The 20,393-nt window shown below is 37.4% G+C and overlaps 1 protein-coding gene across 2 annotated transcripts in view; it reads right to left on the bottom strand.

Annotated features, from left to right (window-relative positions):
- The window catches only part of GRID2 (glutamate ionotropic receptor delta type subunit 2), a 1,754,345-nt gene that overhangs the window by 247,925 nt on the left and 1,486,027 nt on the right, over nucleotides 1-20,393 (bottom strand). For both annotated transcript variants that reach the window (XR_012236183.1, XM_073601045.1), the window contains exon 12: nucleotides 14,738-14,876. Coding sequence is in view for 1 of the 2 variants with exons in the window: in XM_073601045.1 (XP_073457146.1) it covers nucleotides 14,738-14,876 (139 nt within the window). In the remaining variant the exon portion in view is untranslated. The remainder of the gene's footprint in view (nucleotides 1-14,737; nucleotides 14,877-20,393) is intronic.

Genomic DNA, 20,393 nt, shown 5'->3' with positions numbered 1-20,393 from the left:
TGTTGTAAAGCGCTGCGTAAACTGTCGGCGCTATATAAATCCTGTATAATAATAATAATAATAATGGCATAGCACTTGCCCTTTAAACACAATGTGAAAGCAATGTGTTACAGAGCCTTGAGAGGTCATGACAAGCAATGTCAACAAAAAATACATTCTATCAATTTTAAGAAATGGCAAAGACCTAAGTTTAAATGGGAGACTTGAGAATGGAAAAAGTAGTCCTTAAATAAGTATGACTGGCAAAGTGACTCATTCACCACTATGTAGGCTATCTACGTAAATTTACTGAGTACTACTGTAAAAATATTAAGTTACAATTTTGTCGATTTAGTTGATGATTACAGGATTTGATAACATTTCTGCCAGTTAAAGACTCATGCTTTCTCATAGAAACAGTTATGTTAGAACACTATCAAGCAAGCAGAACACTTAGCGATTATGTAAGGATCTATGTGGCAATTAAACATTATTCGAGTTTTCACTTGCTTTGTTAGTAATTAGACACTTTCAACAAACACCCTGAAATGTAACAAAGCTTTCAGAAACAGTAGCTGGACCTTGTCTAGTGGTAACATATAATTCAAACCAAAATAATGGTTGAAATTCAAGACCAGTTAGGTAATTAAATTAATGGGCACTTTTAACTAGCGAATAGAGATGAGAGAGAATGAATAATAGAGGAAACTCTATCTTCATGCAGTAGCAAAGACATATTTATGTACAAATATAATGATCTTATTAGAATTAGCTGTCACTAAAGCTTGCAAGCAAAAAAGAGACGTATCACTAAATAATTAGATAAATAGTCGCTGTGTTCATTCATTTACTGATCATTGCCTCTTACTGAGGTACCAGTACATCTTGCATCCTGTACAGATTTTTTAAAGCTAAAAGTGCAGTCTTTAAATTAAAGTCAAGTCATTGATTACCTGAAAATACCCACTTGTCTGGCTTTCTTTGTGTGCCACTTTCAACCTTAATAAAAAGTGACTGTGTCACTGCGTTAAAAAATGTAATTAAAGCTGGTGGGAGGAGCCACTTTAGGTGGCAGGGACCTGCTGTCTGAAACACCCAAAAGTGTTAAATAGCAGAGCTCATGGAAATAATTAAGTTTAAACACACTACCCACCAGCGCATTAAAGAGTAATGCTGCTTTTGTTGCTGAGTTATCTAGGTACATTGCAGGATTTTTAAAAATGTTGTTGCAGATTCCTTTTTATTCTGAAGAAATAGATGTTTGTTTGTCTGTGTCCACATGCAAAATGAATGTAATTGGGAGTGACTTTATGTTTATCAATCAGCTGCTGCATTTGCAGGATTCTATTAAGGAAAGTGCCAGGGTCTGCATACCTTTAGACATGATCTTCCCTTGGGAGTATCTCACCAAAAATGTAATTTTTGTTGTAGAGGATGCCCAAAGTCTGACTTGTATCTTATGCAGACTTCCAGGAAAATCAGTGAATCAATCACACACGCATATACCATGTTCCATATACCATCTACGTACAGAACGCCTCCAGGTTGCCATATTGCATTGCATTTTACAGAAAATTACAGCACTACAGAATGAAAAGGAAAGGTCTTTTTTCAATTAAATAATGGCTTGTGTAGCATTTGTATATCCTTTTTTTTTTAGTTGCAATTTTTTTCCCCATGAAAGTGGAGTTATTCTTTAAATATACTTAAAATATATACTTTAAAAAAACTTCTTCTATTACAAGGTGACTCTCATTCCATTTTTTTTACATAGGGGCTGAGTCATTTTAGATGCTAAATCAAGTTCAGTCCTCTCAAAAGTGATAGTTTAGTTATATGTTGGGCCTGGTGCCATGGGTTACCCTTTGGATCCTTAAATTCTAACATACTCTAAGATCATGATCTCCCTGTCATAATTTCTTCCTGTCCAACAAGAGATGTTGGTGGTTATGTTACATTTGAATAAATAATGATATTTGAAGCGCTTCACAATGTGCATGAAAATGAATATATAAGAATAAATATAAATAGTCAAATAAATCCAGCGGTGAGTAAAAATTCCTATAAAATCCAGCAATCAAAATAGTGTAAAATTATTAAAAATTAGTGACACCAAATGTGTAAAAAATTCACATAAAAAATCCACATAAAAATAAATATATAGGGATGTATTCAGAAGGTTCAATTATACAGGTGTAGAATCCTGATTGGTATAGAGCTTTTGATCACTAGCAAAGCTGTTTAAAAACACTTGCTTAATTAAGGTGCTCATTGATAGTACCAATGTGTTTTTTGCTTCTATTCACAACCAATGTGGGAATCATAAACAGGCAGATAAGAGAAAAAAAACAATCATTGTGCAATAGTTAGGATACCAAGGTACACAGGCAAACTTCAATCCACTCACGTGTGCCTTATAATGATAAGGCATATGCAGGTTTTACTATAGCAGTCAGCCGCCTTAGACAGGAGCAGATTCAGTGCAGTACACTGTGTGAAACTGCTGATCTGCACAGAGCTTCCTTGGCTCCTCCCACGCGTTACATCACAGTCACGTGACTTTTTCCTTGAAAAAGTCACGTGACTGTGATGTAACGCGTGGGAGGAGCCAATGAAGCTCTGTGCAGATCAGCAGTTTCACACAGTGTACTGCACTGAATCTGCTCCTGTCTAAGGCGGCTGACTGCTATAGTAAAACCTGCATATGCCTTATCATTATAAGGCACACGTGAGTGGATTGAAGTTTGCCTGTGTACCTTGGTATCCTAACTATTGCACAATGATTGTTTTTTTTCTCTTATCTGCCTGTTTATGATTCCCACATTGGTTGTGAATAGAAGCAAAAAACACATTGGTACTATCAATGAGCACCTTAATTAAGCAAGTGTTTTTAAACAGCTTTGCTAGTGATCAAAAGCTCTATACCAATCAGGATTCTACACCTGTGTAATTGAACCTTCTGAATACATCCCTATATATTTATTTTTATGTGGATTTTTTATGTGAATTTTTTACACATTTGGTGTCACTAATTTTTAATAATTTTACACTATTTTGATTGCTGGATTTTATAGGAATTTTTACTCACCGCTGGATTTATTTGACTATTTATATTTATTCTTATATATTCATTTTCATGCACATTGTGAAGCGCTTCAAATATCATTATTTATTCTTTTTAAGTGACTCTGAAAACACTCTCTTTTGATAGCAGCCTCACTTGGTTTTATGTGTAATTATCAGCTATTTAGCATCACAGCGCTTTGTGTTTTATATATATGTTACATTTGAGTGTTCCAGCTTCTCTTGTTGAGTTTTCTGAAACTTATTTAAATAAAAATCCATCAAGTAGAGTGGGGCCCCTTGTAGTGGCCACAACAGGTGGAAGGACTCCACCCTGGATTTCAGCAAGTAATGGACATGTGCTTGATTGGAGATGCAGTCTCTCAAGGTCTAAAGCTGCGTACACACAATTGGAAAGTCCGACAGAAAAAGTCAGATGGAAGCTTTTCATTGTCTATTCCAATCATGTGTATGCCTCATCGGACTTTTTTTTTCGAAAATTTTGATGGACCTAGAAATAGAACATGTTCTAAATATTAGCGACGGAACAAATTCCTATTGGGAAAACAGCTCGTCTGTATGCTGTTCCGACAGAGCAAAAACGAAGCATGCTCTGAAGCAAGTACGAGACGGAAGCTATTGGCTACTGGCTATTGAACTTCCTTTTTCTAGTCCCGTCGTACGTGCTGAACATCACCGCATTCTGGACGGTCGGACTTTGGGTTGGCCGTGTGTAGGCAAGACCGCTTGAATGGAATTCCGTTGGAGTTCCGTCGGAGAAACCTTCAAAGTTTATTCCGATGGCAAAACCGGTCGTTTGTACGATGCATAAGAGGAACTGCTGTTGCCAGCAAGCAAACTTTGAACTACAGAATGCAATGCACCATGTGGGAATGCTTGATAGTATTTTCCTTTTGATGTACTTGATGTAAAATTTTCTTTTACCTGATGAAAGAAATTAAAATGTTATGATGAACTAGGTTGACAGGTGTTGCTTTCTTGCACTCAAAGTGCGATTGGAATGCACATTAAATGCAGGTCATCATATATTGCAAAAGTAGGTTTTAACTACGGACTAACTGGAGGGGAGCAATGTCTTTTTGTATCTAGAATTAATGTACAATGTGGGGTTGGTATGATGGTTTTGCTCTTATTAATGGGCTGTACTATTGTTAATGATGTTGATCAGATGTGATGTCTGCCTTACAGATGGAACATACCCTTTATGTTTATACTTTTATGCGCTTGTCTTCATTTCTGTTATCTTTATTCACTTAGTATGGTTTTTCGAGAATATAAGAAATACTGATTATACAAAAAAATGCAGTTCATGAAAATCTCAAATACTTTAATTAACCATTAAATATGCCAGTTCAGATGCTTCATTTGGCCTGCTTCATGCTGCCCTGCATTTCTTTGAACACAAAAAGGTCCTATTGAGATATATCTGAACTGCAAACAAAGCATGTCAAATGCAGCCTTTTCTTGTCAAATACTGAATTTGCCATTCAAATGTGTCATTTTGTGTTCAGATAGAAAATGCAACCTTTGAAAAAAAATTAACACCTGGTGACATGAGCCCTCAGAAACACTTAACCTGTCATTCCCAATTATTATAACTGTTTGTTTATGTGATCATGTGTGCATGTATTGTTGCATTAAGAATCCTGCCATTTAAGACTAAAATTACAATTATCTATTACGGCATCCTGTGGTGGGGTGGAAGAATAAAACATTAATTTTGGACAGGCCTGGTTTGTAAAAAAACTGCTTTCAGTTTCAATCGTTTTACTGTAGGAATATAAAATAAGTAAACATATTTGTGTATGGCTTAACATAAATGTGTTATATAAATGCAAGTGTAATCTTGTTACAGGAAATGAGATATGAAATACAACTGAAATAATGCATTCTGCTGCACAGCTTTTCCTTATAGACTGCTATATTCTTACCTCTTTCCATTATTCTGGGACATTACTTCCTTCAAAGCAGGCAGCATTTCACTATCACTCTGCGTTCCTACAAGGGAGCACCTTGACCACAGCAAAGTATGCAAGTGCTGTATTTACCCAGGACTCCCTTTTCATAGGCAATGTCATTGTTGCAGATACTGTATATGTTTAATGTAGCTGGCCTCTGATTATTCACATTTCTGCATAGCCTGCTCCTAACCTGAATAAGTATTTGCTGACATAAAATAGGTATGTTGTAAATGTAAAGTTTGTTTTAGTTTATCATATTTACTTATTTTAAGAAAACATGAGTACACTTTCTTCCCAACATTACAGATTTAAACATTTCTTCAAACTAGTAACATTTTCACAAATGTAATTATTTTAAATGTTAGATTTCTCAGAAAACCTTGCAACAACTGCTCATTAGGTATGTGCAGTCAGTTGCTAGATATATCAAAGGTATATCTGGCAATATATCATAGATATGCAGCTAAGTAAATTGTCTGTGAAATATTTTGTTTATTACTAAAGACTTCTCACATTCATTATTTTTATTTGTTATGCTCTGCCAGGGACATACTTCATCCCCACTTATATTTTTTTTCACAGCTATTCCCGTTCTATATTATTTCTACCCTCAAGATTATCTATTATCAGTTCTTGCCATTCCTGTCTCCTAGTAAACTTTCACAGAATGCTTCAAAGACTGACTGACTTTATCACAAGACACATCCCTTTGTGTATCCTGCCAGAAAGCAGACACTTGAGATTACCTAGAAGCAATCCTGAAATAGTTTCACACATTTCTGAAGTGAACCTACAGTAGATGATTCATCTACAAACTATTGTTCCCTTCTGATTAGCGATCTGTCTCTCTCCGGCACTACTACAGTTGCGGTGCAGTGTACATGTAGTTCTATGTCCGAAACTTTGACATATACCTTATAAAAATGTCTTGGGAATATAAGTATGCTTTCCTTGTGAATCAATAGAATTTGAAAGTGTTACTATACTTGTAAGCAAAACTGTAGGCATTTTATTTTTATAGGTAAAAAATAGAAAAATTTTAATATTCTGGAGGTATATCCCGGAGGTTTGCTGGCTGACAAATGCAAAGTAGATTAAAAAGAAATTGAACTGCCTCTGGGTACTAAGGGCTGTAGAAGGCCCAAGGGTCAGATCTTAGGTTTCTCAAGACTATACTGACATCTCTGGATGCAAAAGCTTGCCATGTTATTTCTATCATGTGAAAAAATACTACAGTAAGCACAGCCTTTAGTTATACTACCAAGTCCGAGTTTTTCAGTGAATCATTATTTTACTCTACTGTCACATCCTGCAAATAAAAGAAAACCTGGGTCTACTTTATTTACATAGAAGGGTTTCCTAATTTTGAAATTACTCAATAGTGGCATATGGATAATGTCAGTAAAAAAATTGTATAGTATGCTTCGTGCAATTCATTTCAAACATATTTGTATTTATTTCCTAAATAATACTTGTGATTGTATGTCTGAACAAAAAACAGGTACATCTCTGTAATACATGCACTTTTCCCAATGTTTGTCTCTTTAAAATTACTGCAAATACAGAAATACCAATTGATTGTGCCAATAAGTGAAATCCCGTGCAGTGCTATCAACCCTCCCGATTTCTCCCTCAAAGGTGATTGGCAATTGTTCTGTAGTCTAGAAGGAGAGAACTGGGCAGACTTGATAGCACTGTTTGTGATGGAACTGTGCTGTCAGCTCAAACTCTTGTTGAGAAATGTACTGGCATGCAGGGTTCCTAAAGGGTAAGAATTTTTGATAATACCTAGGGCTCTTTAGCATTTCTTCCCTGATTTTTGTTTCAGGGAGGGAATTGACTTGTTAAAAATTTATCAACATTTTTATTTAAAAACAAATTCATATATTATAGTTTATATATTTAATATTTCTATATACAGGTATATATAGGTACAATTATTGGGGGGATTTTTGTTCTGTAACTGGTTTTAAAATTGAATACATTTATTATCACCTAAAGTTTTCTTAAAACATAGGGATGATTGTGCTATGGGTATCCCTTGATGGGGTAATAAGGCATCTAGCTTATCCAATTGGATAGCGATCCTCCCCATGGTGCTTAGTATAAATAAACAACAGTGGCAGCATGTGTTTCGTGCCCCTGATTACATCACATATGATGAAACGTGTAGAGCGGAACACATGCCACTGCGAATGCACCTGCCGTGGCCATCTTTGATTTAGGAAATGGACTACACATGTGATTTGAATTGCTTGTACAACTCCTACAGATTTTAAGTGCACTCAGTTTTAAAAAATATTGATGTATCTATGGTTTTACACTATGGAAGGTGTCTCTTTCTTCTTTTATAATACCTTGCTTGTGTTGCCTTTGTTGCCTGTGTGGAGCCTCATCACATACTGACTGGTGGGATACATTGAAGTGCAATGACCTGTCATGATCCCTGAAACAATTTGGAGGCTGTGTGGATATTTATAAGTCTTTTTGACCTCTCCTTTGTGATCAGAATCCAGTGAGCCCACACTCTTTACACACTGTGGTGTTCATTGTGGTGGTTTCATTGCTAAAAAGCTTGGAGGCTCTTTTGGAATCTTCCATTTCTCACAATATACACAAGAAGACTCTTCAATCACTTTTGGCTCTTCAGTGGGACTTTTTTCCTCAACTTATATGTATACACTCATATGTGAATATTTAGTTTTTTTCATGTTGGACACTTGCATGTTATGTTTATGTGATTTTTTTATGCACTGCACTGAATTTATTCCAGTTAACTTTCTTGCTGCCCATGCAATTGAACATAATTCTAATCCTAATTAATATTTGTTTGAAATCCACAGGGAAGATGCAATTTCTGGGAGTCCCTTGTAGCTCTCACTAGTGTTGCAGAGGTTATCACAAGGAACTAATGAGAGCTGCAGTGTACAAAGGAGACTAACACTCCCAGGATTGTCAATATCTTTGAAATATTCACATAAAGATTATTCAGGATCAGGACAGCTTTTAGCATTGTGAGTAGTAGGAAAATTAAGCATTTACAGTCTTCTTTTACAGATATGGTGTAATTAAAAAAAAATTGTAGAGCAAAAAAGTCACTTTAAGAGAGAATGTCCAACTCTAATTAACAGCTAAATACAACTCTAAGATTGTATACAACTTAGGCATTTCAATTTTAGGTTTATTTATCTTGATCCTCCTCTTTAGTAAACAGAAAAATATCTGCATCAGAATTTCACTTACAAAATATATAATCAATTTAAGATAACTAACTATATTAATTGTTGTTAGGCTACATTCACACCTTTGCGGTGCATTAACACAAATCACATTAAAATGTGTTTACATGCATTCTTTTAGTGGGCTTCTTAGCACACTAAAACATCCAAAAAGGTGTACTTTTTTTTTAATGCGGCACACCACAGCATTGTAGATCATTGGTATGAGTAGAGACTTATGATAATTAATTATTGTGTGAGCAATTTTGCTATAAATCCAATCATGCAATAATGATGACTTTTCTCCAGCTCAAGTGTAAGTTAGTGTTGCCAACTGAAGTTCTTGGAGGATAAAATTTAATGAGAGAAAAATTAAATACAATCATTCAGTCAACTAATTAATGCTTTTGCTTTATAATAATTCAATGTTAGAAGCATCCATATAATTATTTCTAAGAATGTTGCTTTCTGTTTGGAGCAGTTTGTCAACTAAACCCTTTGGTTATGACTTTGGTCCCTCGTGAATACCAATCCCTCTAATTACATTAATTTTATACTACAAACTATAATGAAAAATATGTTTGCTCTTTCATTTTAGGAGTATTCTAGCTCATGTTTTCTCAGCTGAATAAAACATCCTCAGAAAAAAATACTACGTTATAAATTATATAAGTATAAAACACTTTTTAGCTCAGTAATGAAAAACTGGGAATTAGGATCTGTTCTTCCGCTTTTGATTGTGGTCGTCATTATAAATTATTGACTGAAACATTTTAAATGGTTGCAATATTGGGTATTGAGCTAGAGATTGTGGACCCTGCTTACAGTATGATCAACAAATAAATTGTACGGGAATCTTTGCAAACAGTGGATCTTTGGAGTTGCTCAATGCTTGCTGAATGTATACTCATGGCAATTTAGAACATGAGGATACTGACAACCAAAAAGGTAAGGATATCTAGCTGTGCTTAACAAATCCGAGCATAAGCAAGTAAAAATTTTTATGTTTAACTAGTATATATCTGTAATGTAACAAACAACAGGCAACACTAGAAGATACTTTGTTTAATTGGCATTGCCTGAATGAAGATTTTTGCAGCGCACCTTTACTACATGAGTTTCTACAGTTAGTGAAAGGAACAGATTGAGGATTTTACCACGGCACCCTTGGGGTTAAAGTTCTGGCACAGAAGGAGCATGGCCAAGCCACACTGTGTGTGTCAATAGATGCCCACAGCCCAGCTCAGGAGTGAGCCTGGACATCTGTACCCATAGCAAGTGCTTGCCATTGGGGCAGACACAGAATAGGAGGAGCAGACAGCACTGGCAGGGGACCCCAAAAGAGGCTGCTCCATGCAAAACCAAGTGCAAAGTGCAGGTAAGTATAACGTGTTTATTATTTTAATTTAAAAAAAACTGAGCCTGTTTGAAATGCTTTAAATCTAACCCAGCATAAACAGAACAATAATGCTTTAACTGACTGCTGGCCGCCCGTCATCATTTGACGACGGCAGAATAGCTCTCCTGCGTGAATCGCCGTAGTTGTACGGCGGCCACTTTAAGGATTATAGGGGGCACGCACGCACCTGCCGCAGCACTGAGGAGTTGATGCTCGATGTCCGCCGGGCACCTGCGAGCACTCCTGACAGAGCCAGAACGAGCATCTGTGTGTGTAAACACACAAATCCATGTTCTGGCAGGGGAGAGAAGACAGATTGTGTGTTCCTAGTATATTGGATCAACGACCTGTCTCCTCCCCCAGGCAGTCCCATCCCCCCTACAGTTAGAATACACTGAGGGAACACATTTAACCCCTTGATCGCCCCCTAGTGTTAATCCCTTCCCTGCCAGTGACATTTGTACAGTAATCAGTGGATATTTTAAGCTCGGATCACTGTATAAATGTCAGTGGTCCCAAAAAAAGTGTCAAAAGTGTCTGATTTGTCTGCCACAATGTCACAAGTCCCGATAAAAATCGCAGATCGCCTCCATTACTAGTAACAAAATAAATAAATAATAAAAATACCATAAATCTACCCCCTATTTTGTAGACGCTATAACTTTTGCACAAACCAATCAATATATGATTATTGCAATTTTTTTACCAAAAATATGTAGAAGAATATATAACGGCCTAAATCTAGGAAGAAATTTTTTTTTTTTTTTAATTTTGGGATATTTATTTTAGCAAAAAAGTAAAAAAAATTGTGTTTTTTTAAAATCGTAGCTCTTTTGTTTATAGCGCAAAAAATAAAAACCGCAGAGGTGATCAAATACCACCAAAAGAAAGCTCTATGTGTGGGGGAAAAAAGACATCAATTTTGTTTGGGTGCAGGGTCTCAAGACCGCGCAATTGTCAGTTAAATCAACGCAGTGCCGTATCGCAAAAAATGGCCAAGTCAGGAAGGGGGTAAATCCTTCTGGGGCTGAAGTGGTTAAGCTTCTTCTTAAATTCAGAAGCAGCTCAAAGCAAGTGAAAAGTGGCTTGGAACAACTCTGTGAACAACTAAACAATGAATCAAACAATTCAAATGCTTGTCAAAGTAACTCATAAGCTCCTAGCTGCAAGCTGTATTTGACTTAATTCTGAGTTTGATGTCCATGTACATAATCCCTTATACTCTGCAGCCATATAGAAAAACAGAGATGGATGTATCATAAGGCTCTGCTTATTAGTTTAAAAATATTTATATGGGTAAAACAGTTTTTACTGTACCCTATGCCTTTACGTTTATATTTAGCCTATTGTCAGTTTCTCATTCAAGGATAAGTTCACCTTTGTAAAAAAAAGAAATAAATGCACATCTTTTTGCAGGTAAAACAAATGTGCATTTATTATATATTTTTTTTTTTTTTACTAGGAGCCTGCAAAGCATTGCACCCATGAACAGCAGATCGCGGGTGCAATGCAGGACTCCTGCAGATTGTCTATGTAAGCTGTCTGCTTGTACTTCATATGAGCAGGTAGTTACACACTGACAGGAAGCTTCAATGAACTTTCTCAACAGCTCAACAGTACCCTGGTAGTTCATTGAGAACTACAAGCCTACAGCCGCAAAGGGTGTCAGTACTTGTAGTTCTCCCATTCACATAACTCTGTTAATGAATGAATGATGTGACTGGGTGTGCTGTTTTTTCTTAAATGTGACAGCAAGTGCGGGGAGAGGATCCCCTACTTGCTATCACATGAGTATGTGTGTAACATTTAACTTGTTATGAAAGATAAATCTATCCTTTAATATACAATAGATAAAGAACAGCTCATACACTATATGCTTATATATGCGTATTTTTTAGTTGTGTTGTAATGCAAAAGATTTAGAAGTTCAGATATTTGTCATTATACCATATTTAAGATCATAAGCCTTTAATGATTTAGGTGCATTTCACATTTGGGGTGGGTTAAATATATGCAAATAAATAGTAAAAAAAAGTACAGAATTGCATATATAATGTCACCGATATCATCTCACATACATTTATGGATACATAGGATACTATAGATATGAATTAAGTTGTAAGAACAGAGCATCCTGGCATTTGCCATTCCAAAAAGTACACCATCAGTCTTGGAGCAGAAATCCAGAAGTGCTTCTTGAGAATCTTGTGGCAAGTGATAACTTCTGCTTCTGTGGCTGTCCTAATCATCCTGTTCTTAAACATTAAAATATGGTTTATTTATCTATATGGTCCCAGTATTTCTGTAGTTAGGCACTGTATTAGGTACTGTATTATTATATTTGCTTTATATTTAATATGTTGCAGTGGATGTAAAGCTGAACTCTACGTATGTTGTCTATTGCAGAGTTACATTGATCTAACTTGGATCAATGTAATTATGGTTATCTCATACCTGAGTAATTGCTATGGAAGCTGCAAATCACAGTAGTAGTTGGCACTGATACAATGATAGCAGTGACCTATCATTGATCACAGCATCGATGATTACATTTATTGCTAACTTTTCCCCCAGAGGAAAGCTTTAGCATAAAAACCTTACTATAATTCGTTTTAAAACCCAACACCAGTTAAATTGTTTTCGTTTTCAACAGTGGCATGGAGGTATAGAATCTCTGTCAAGTTTTTATTTACAATTTGTGCCCCGATACACCCATGTCAGCACAAGAAGTGATGGGAAATCATTTCAGTAGGAACACAGACTGTGACATAAAAGTTTTTCATGGGTAAAAGGTGAGGGATTAGAACATATGTCAGGTTTTTATTACTGTCTCTGACCTTTTTCTAATAAAACTACTACCTAATTTCATGTCCTGTTCATACAGGGTGAAGTCTTCCCAACAAGGACATGGATAGAATGTAAAGTGTATCTTTAGGCAAAGCTTTTTTTTAGTTTTGGATGTATAGGGAAATGTCGGACCATTTGTCAAGTTTTTATTGATGTATATGATCCCACTGATTAGATTCACCACACTATTTGTCCTGGTGATCACTATCATCAGGGAAGTAAGTTAAGGGAAATCCAAACTTGTCCCCAGAAAAAGAAGTAAGGGAAAATATTTCAATGGGGACACCTGCTCCAGAGACAGCTGTCTAAGATGGGAATTCCCCTAATTTGGGGACATTTTTTCTAAATTTTGTTGCGTCTCTGAGGCAGGAAGTAAAGGGAATGCCTGAAGACAGGAAGTGCAGGGTAATATTTGGTACATTAGCAGGTAAAAATGAAGTGACAGGGAATGTGCCCCTTCCCTAATCTATCTAAAACTAAAAACAGGTTTGGCTTTACATATAGTTTTAATTTTGACAATACTTGACAGTAGACCAGTTTTAGATACTAGTTGGAGTTAGGCATATCCACAATACTGAATTTAGAAATGTATAATAACTAAAACACTTAATATTGGCAATATTTAACTCATGTGATACCTCTCTCGACCAAACAGACCTTCTGGGTCCTATACCTCTAGATTCTCATCCCAGTTTTCCTCCATTCTTTTTTTTCCCTTTCCCCTCTTTCTCTCTCTCCCTCTTTTCATTCTTCATTCTGTTTTCTTCCCCTGGCTTTTTTTTGTGCAATCGTTGTTTACTTCATGCATAAAAGTTGTGATCCCCACGCTACAAAATATAATTCTCTGTGACTATGTTATCTAGTTGACTGCTGCTGTGGTATAAGGTGTAAGCGCCTTTAAAATTATAGTATTTGTACCCAGCACTGTCTCAACATCAGCGATGCAATACAATAATCATAATACAATGGCTTATATACATGTGCAAATACATTTTCAGTGCCAAAAAAAGTGTATAGTCCTTGTAAAGTGCTTATTCATATACTGTGCAGAGCCACACCGTGCTCCCCTCCTTGTGTGCCCACACTCACCAGATAATGGTGGACATTGCACCTGAAAAGGAGCTAATATTCATCAGATGATGTTCCCAAAAGATGGTCTGCTTGGTCTTGTAGTTCTCAAGTATGTAGGAGTAGATCCTTGTATGTATTATGGAAAAAATAACCAGGAAGTATGCATAGTGTAATACTGTTTCTTTATTGAATTTAAAATCATGACAACAGCCAAATTCAAACTTACACAACCCTCCTCTTGTATATAGGCAAATACTGTCACCGCTTCGAAACTCAAAGAGCCGTGGTCTGCGTTCCAAGCAGTGGATATGACATCACTGGAAGTATCCACCCACCTAATGCATTTTGCTCCGCCTCGGAAGCGCCATCATGAGCCTCTAAAGAATGCTACCGGGGTGGAGCGAAATGCATTAGGCCGGTGAATACTTCCGGTGATGTCATATCTGCTGCTTGGAAAACAGACTGCGGCTCTTTGAGTTCCATTGAGGCATCAGTATATGCCTATATACAAGAGGAGTGTTGTGTAAGTTTGACTGTGGCAGTTGTTATGATTATAAATTCAATAAAGAAACAGTATTACAATATGGATATTTCCTGGTTATACTTTCCATAATACATACGAGGATCTACTTCTACCTGCTGGAGAACTACAAGGACAAGCGGACCATCTTTTGTGAACATCATCTGATAAATATTAGCTCCTTTTTAGGCGCAATGTCCACCATTATCTGGTGAGTGTGGGCACATAAGGAGGGGAGCACAGTACAAATTTTTTTGGCACTGAAAATGTATTTGCACTTTTTTATAAGCCATTGTAATATGATTATTGTATTGCATAGTTGTTTACTTCATATCAAGCTAGGTTATACTTGGGTTATCTGCCATTGTGGATTAGTCAATGGTCCTTTCGATGTTTCCAGCTACATACATCTATGCCATATTGTTCCTATGATTGCTTGTATTATTAATCGGATTTGACGTTTCTACTCAACCTTGTTTCTTCAGTGCGACACAACTTTCAGTTTGGAATGAATCTTTGATTTGTACATGTCATGCTTTGGGCGATAACAATTGTTGCTGACTTACTGTAATTTTATTGTTGTGTCCTGTTCTTTTCTTTGAAAATTGAAACAATAAAAACATTTTCATCTCTAATATTGGCAATATTTAATACTTACAGAATAGAGCTTTCAATCCGTGATACTGTCAAAAAGGCTGCTAGGTTTGCTGTGTAAGATGAAATGACAATTAGGGCAAAAAGCCACCAAGCTCCCATCATCATTCGTGTTGCCAAAGTTGTGTATGGAACTTCTCCACCTATTAAAAAAAAATAAACATAATTTACTAGGAGAAAACAAGTTATGCTTTAGGTCACAGTGTTTAATCCAGTTAAAATTAGCACATGTATTTAGGTTAATATTACTATTCTTCTGATATTATTATTTTTATTAGTATTTCACTGTGCTTTTCTCTCTGAAGACTCAAAGAGATCCAAAAATTTTTTAAAGAACTCTGGCACATGTAAATTTTCTTTTACTGAGGGGTGGAGGGATTATGGCCAATTTTGAAAAACAGAAAGTAGAGGTAGTTCCAGTAATCCAATCTTTAGGAAACAAATGTATGGACTCATTTTGACATATACTCTTCTGAAATCAAATGTTTGATTCTTGTCATTTTCCTGTGATGGTGTAAGGAGGACCTGATAGCAGCTGAAACCTGTTGTTAAAATGGTGGGTCATTGTCTAGGACCATGCCCAAGCTATGCACATGGTCTGTGCCACAGCTTGTTCACATTGTTGTATATCAATGCTATTACAAAACAAAATATGACAAGACAAAAACAAAAGGTAGATTCTCAAATGTCCAAATGTACTATGACAATTCAACATCAGTAAATCTTCTAACACTGACCTTTATTTGCTTTAGAATCTATAGATTTATAAGTGAGCAAGCAATCTTAACATTTTTTATTACTGTGTTATGAGTATGACTAGCTGAGTAGACAATGCAGCCAATCGCAGGTATGAATATAGCTGGCTTATAACTTATACACCGACCAGCACAGACACTTTCAAAGGGAAGAAAGTGCTCTTCTTAAAATCTTCTATTTTTTTTGAACAACATTTCCAAAAGAAAAAGTCTGCTTAAAACGAAAACCTTTTTCTAAGTTCTTAAGGCAGAGCTGCCAGAACTGCTTAGAGCTCTAAACATAACCTGTTACTACATACAGTATATAACAATTTCTGGACATAGTTGGTCCCTCATGTGATTGAACTGTGGTGTGAATTATTAACAAACATTGCAATTGCTCTTTTTTAAAATTTTGCTTAGCAAAACAAATACCACTTGCTGTGCACACGTGCAAAATTCTCCCAAGAACATAATCATTAAACCTAAAACTAATTAAAATTAAAACAAAATAAATGAATGAATGCCAAGCAACCATTTTTTTCAGCTGTACAAAATATAACCAAATGCTAAGTCATGGACAACTTTAAAGCATTTGTTACCCAAAAAAAAAATGGATCCTGTCCATTTAAAGCATTTTACACAGCACAGTGCTTGTGCTGTGTAATTTTGCCCCCTCTATCCCCTGAGATACCTGGCTGATCCTGGCTGGTTTTGCCCTCCCCTTGTAATCTGACCATGGTTCATCATGGCTGCTGAGCCCTGACACCTTGGTCAATTTACGTGCCTCTGTCATTCACTGTCTCTCCTGTGTCTCCCTCTGTCCTCCTCCCCCCTCCCCTCCCTGCTTGTCAGCTAGCGACAGTGCCCGCCCCCCTCCTGCTGCTGGAATAACATCTACATTTTTATATTATCCGCACTGTCTCCTAATGCTGTGTCCCCCTGTGTGTGTGATTTATTAAAAAAAAGAGAGGAGAGAGCCGGCCGGTCATGTGAGCGCTGAGTGGTGCTCTGAAATCAGGTATATACTGCATTTTTTTATAAATCACACACACAGGGCACACAGCATTAAGAGACAGTGGGATAGTGTAAAGAGGTCAGAGTGGCTGATCAACCACTTTAAATAGGCTGGTCAGAGTATAGCATTTTTTCCACTTATACATGTTTTTGAATATCCTGAAAATCAGACAAATTACTGAAAGAGTAATCCCAATCTAATATTTATCTAAATGTTTAGTAATCACTTGCAGCCATATTCTGTAGGGCTTTTATGGTGTCTCTGGTTGGGACTTTTACCTGTTCTTATAGGGCGTACACACGGTCGGACTTTGTTCGGACATTCCGACAACAAAATCCTAGGATTTTTTCTGACGGATGTTGGCTCAAACTTGTTTTGTCTACACACGGTCGCACAAAGTTGTCGGAAAATCCGATCGTTCTAAACGTGGTGACGTAAAACACGTACGTCGGGACTTTATACGGGGCAGTGGCCAATAGCTTTCATCTCTTTATTTATTCTGAGCATGCGTGGCACTTTGTCCGTCGGATTTGTGTACACATGATCGGAATTTCCGACAACGGATTTTGTTGTCGGAAAATTTTATCTCCTGTTGTCCAACTTTGTGTGTCGGAAAATCCGATAGAAAATGTCCGATGGAGCCCACACACGGTCGGAATTTCCGACAACACGCTCCGATCGGACATTTTCCATCGGAAAATCTGACCGTGTGTACGGGTCATTATTCTGTAAGCATTATGTAAACTATCCTTGATGGTGAACTTTCTCCTATATTTTCTGTAAATTTGTAGTATAGTACGGGAGACATAGAGAATATTTCTTGATTTAGCATTCACATACTTTAATCCCTATTTGGGGAAGTACATAGTAGGCTTCAGGGAGACCCTTATGGATAACACTGACAATGCTTGGTCTGCAGGACACATTTGGTCAGCACCAGGTTACGATCAATCATATATTTTTACAATTTAGAGTGATCCAATACATTCATGGAACATCAGAATGAAAGCAAAATATGTAGCCTCTTGTTTTTGTTATCATGTAAACGATTTTTACTTGTAAAATACCTTCAGGAGTACTTTAATAATAATAAAACTACTGTAGATGAAGAATTGGCCCCTTTAAACAACTGCCCTTATGTCAAAGTACTGAAAAGTAAACTAGTGAATATTTATCTAATCCACTGGATCTTCTTGAGAAATAGATCATGAGTCATAAGCAATCCCACTCATCTCTTGAAGTTATGAAGCATGTCTAAAATGTGCTCCCTTTATTGCGCTAAATCAATAGCTCTCCCATTGAGAGACATATCACAGTATTTCTTTGACGTGTCTTCAGCTGGTTGTTATAACTCAGATAAATTTATTCTTACAGTACTAAAAAAAAGAAAGCCTTCTACCTTATCTGTTAAATTTCACACTTACTGTAAGTAATTGATTAATGATGCTAATCCTTGCAATTTCACTCAGTACTATGGAGGTATCTTAGCCTTTACAAAAAAATTATAAAAACATTACAGATATAATCTCCATTTTTTCTCATTCCTATTCATATAAACTACAATTTGTATTCAATGGCAGCAGGCAGAAAATGTATTCTCCATAATAATGTGCTACCTTATCTCCCCGTATTTATCAATATATATCATAAGAATTGTTACTTTTCAGGCAAAATACAATGCATGTTGTTAATTTTGTCACAGGAATCTTAGCAAAAAGAAAGGTAGATTATAACCTTTACATTGTCTTGCTCATTATTGTAATTAACATTCACCAATTATAAAATATGTAGCATCCATTTATTATAGAAAAAATCCTAACTGCTAACTGTTCAGGAATTTGTAATTATCTATTTTTCATGGCTTAATTTGATTCAAACATAGAAATGGCCAAAAATAAATTCATTAAGACTAAACAATAAGCTAACTCTGGTCTACATAAGTTGTAACTTCCATGAACAGTGGCTATAACTTCCTTTTTAGGTGGGAGAAATAGAATCAAGGTCTTTACTAATGTGCATACGTTATTACAGAAAATATTCACAAGGCCAGGAATGGAATTCTGGCAATGCAAGGATGATATGCGACTAAAAGTATATCTGCAGTACTGGGAACTCTGTAGTCATGTCAACCACTGCAACAAATTAGTGCACTCAGAGCAGTGGCGGCCCGTCCATAGGGGGCGCATGGGGGGCGCCCTCCCCCTCCAGGCAGTAAAAAAAAAAAAATTTTAATACTTGCCCTTTAAAAAAAAATACAAAAAAGGGCCTTAAGTGCACTGTGTTCGGATGCCGGACACAGTGCACTTATGGGAAGCACCATGTATAAGCAATCACAAGATTGCAGATGTGGCGCTTCATTTGTGGGTATTTAGCCCGCCTTGCATCACTTTCCGAAGCGTCGCGTAGCTTCCGCCGGAGCTTGTAGTATATATTACTACAGCCGGGTGGTTTGATTGCCATCTCAGTTTGATGTCACTTCCTGTTTTCATTCTCCCATTGCACCCCGGAGAAAGGAAACAGGAAGTATGAGAGGAACGGACGGACCGCTCCATCGGCGGACACTGCAGGACAGGACAACACACAGCAAGGTAAGTAGTAGGGTTGCACTTGTCACCTATACAGGAATGACCTCGGTTTCTGTCCTCCAGCAAGTATGGGAACTCAGTAGGGGTTCATCCACTACACGCCCCCCCATATACTTTAAATGCAGTGCCGCTAATTAATCCTGAAGGCTTCAGTGCTCTCTCCCTCCCCCGTATCCTTCAATGCAGGCTGATGAATAGTGCTGGCAGGCAGGGACACAGACAGGTACAGTGGAGATGTGTGGCTGCCATAGCCAGGGTGGGAGGACAGAGCAGAGCAGGGCATTGCAGGAGACAAACACATGGTCTGTGTTGAGGGTGCTCAGTACTGGTGGGAGCAGTGGGTTGGGGAGAGTGCAAGGGCACGGAATCCAGGTACCTCATGGGGTTCCAGCAACAGTTTCTGCCTCTGCCCCAGTGGTTGGTTCCAGACAGGATGAGTGGAGTGGGTTGTTTTCAGCTTCCTCCTCCATCTGTCACCTGGGCTTACCCTTGGTTCTTGCAGTGGTTAAGTGGGTGTTCCCAGTGGCTCCCTGGATGGTATGTGTGGCATGCTCCTTCTGACTACATAAGAAGCTTCATCTGTCTGTCAGCCCTAGCTCCCCTCCAACTCTCTGGCTGTGTGACCTAACTATCCAGCACTTTTTCACTCAGTTTCATACAACTGTCTGTTTGTTCTCTAGAAGGATACATTGTGATGGTTTGTTTTTCTAAGGATACAATGGTTTACAATAAACCAATCTACTCCATCAGTCACTGACATCCTGCAAGCTGAGGTATAGCCATTACACAGGTTAGATCCATTCCATGGATGGATTGGCTACAGATCATGCCTGACAGATTTCTTCTGATGGGCTGTGTGGGACTCAACAACTGATTTAGTTGCTCACTGTGGATACTAGCATTACTGACTTTATTATTTATACCAGGACTTTGGTGGGCTTCTAGGGTATGTTCTTTCGGCACTTTTTTTGTGGAATTCTGGGACTTGTAGTCCATTCTAGCTGGGTGTGGGTGTAGTAGGAGTCTGCTCTCATTCCCCCATGTCTCTGAGTGCCTGGTATAGGAGATGGATGGCCTGGGTGCATGGCAGGAGAATGTGTCCTGAGGAACATAGTGCCCATTATAGATTTGCTGTATGTACATTTATATATGTGCTGGGATAGATAATTGCCACAGGACAAGCCATTACTGGCCACATCAGACCTCACAGGGAGAACCACAAAGCCCCTTTAAGCCCCTTTCACTGTTAATGCAATTGGCCACACCCACTGTTCACGGCGGCACGCTGGGCGTGCCCCATTTCTACTTCCCTGGGGCACACAG

Source organism: Aquarana catesbeiana, linkage group LG01 (assembly GCF_042186555.1).
Source record: "Aquarana catesbeiana isolate 2022-GZ linkage group LG01, ASM4218655v1, whole genome shotgun sequence".
In the NCBI taxonomy this organism is placed as follows: domain Eukaryota; kingdom Metazoa; phylum Chordata; class Amphibia; order Anura; family Ranidae; genus Aquarana; species Aquarana catesbeiana.
Note: the sequence above shows the minus strand (reverse complement) of the source record. Positions and strands in the feature narration are given on the sequence as shown.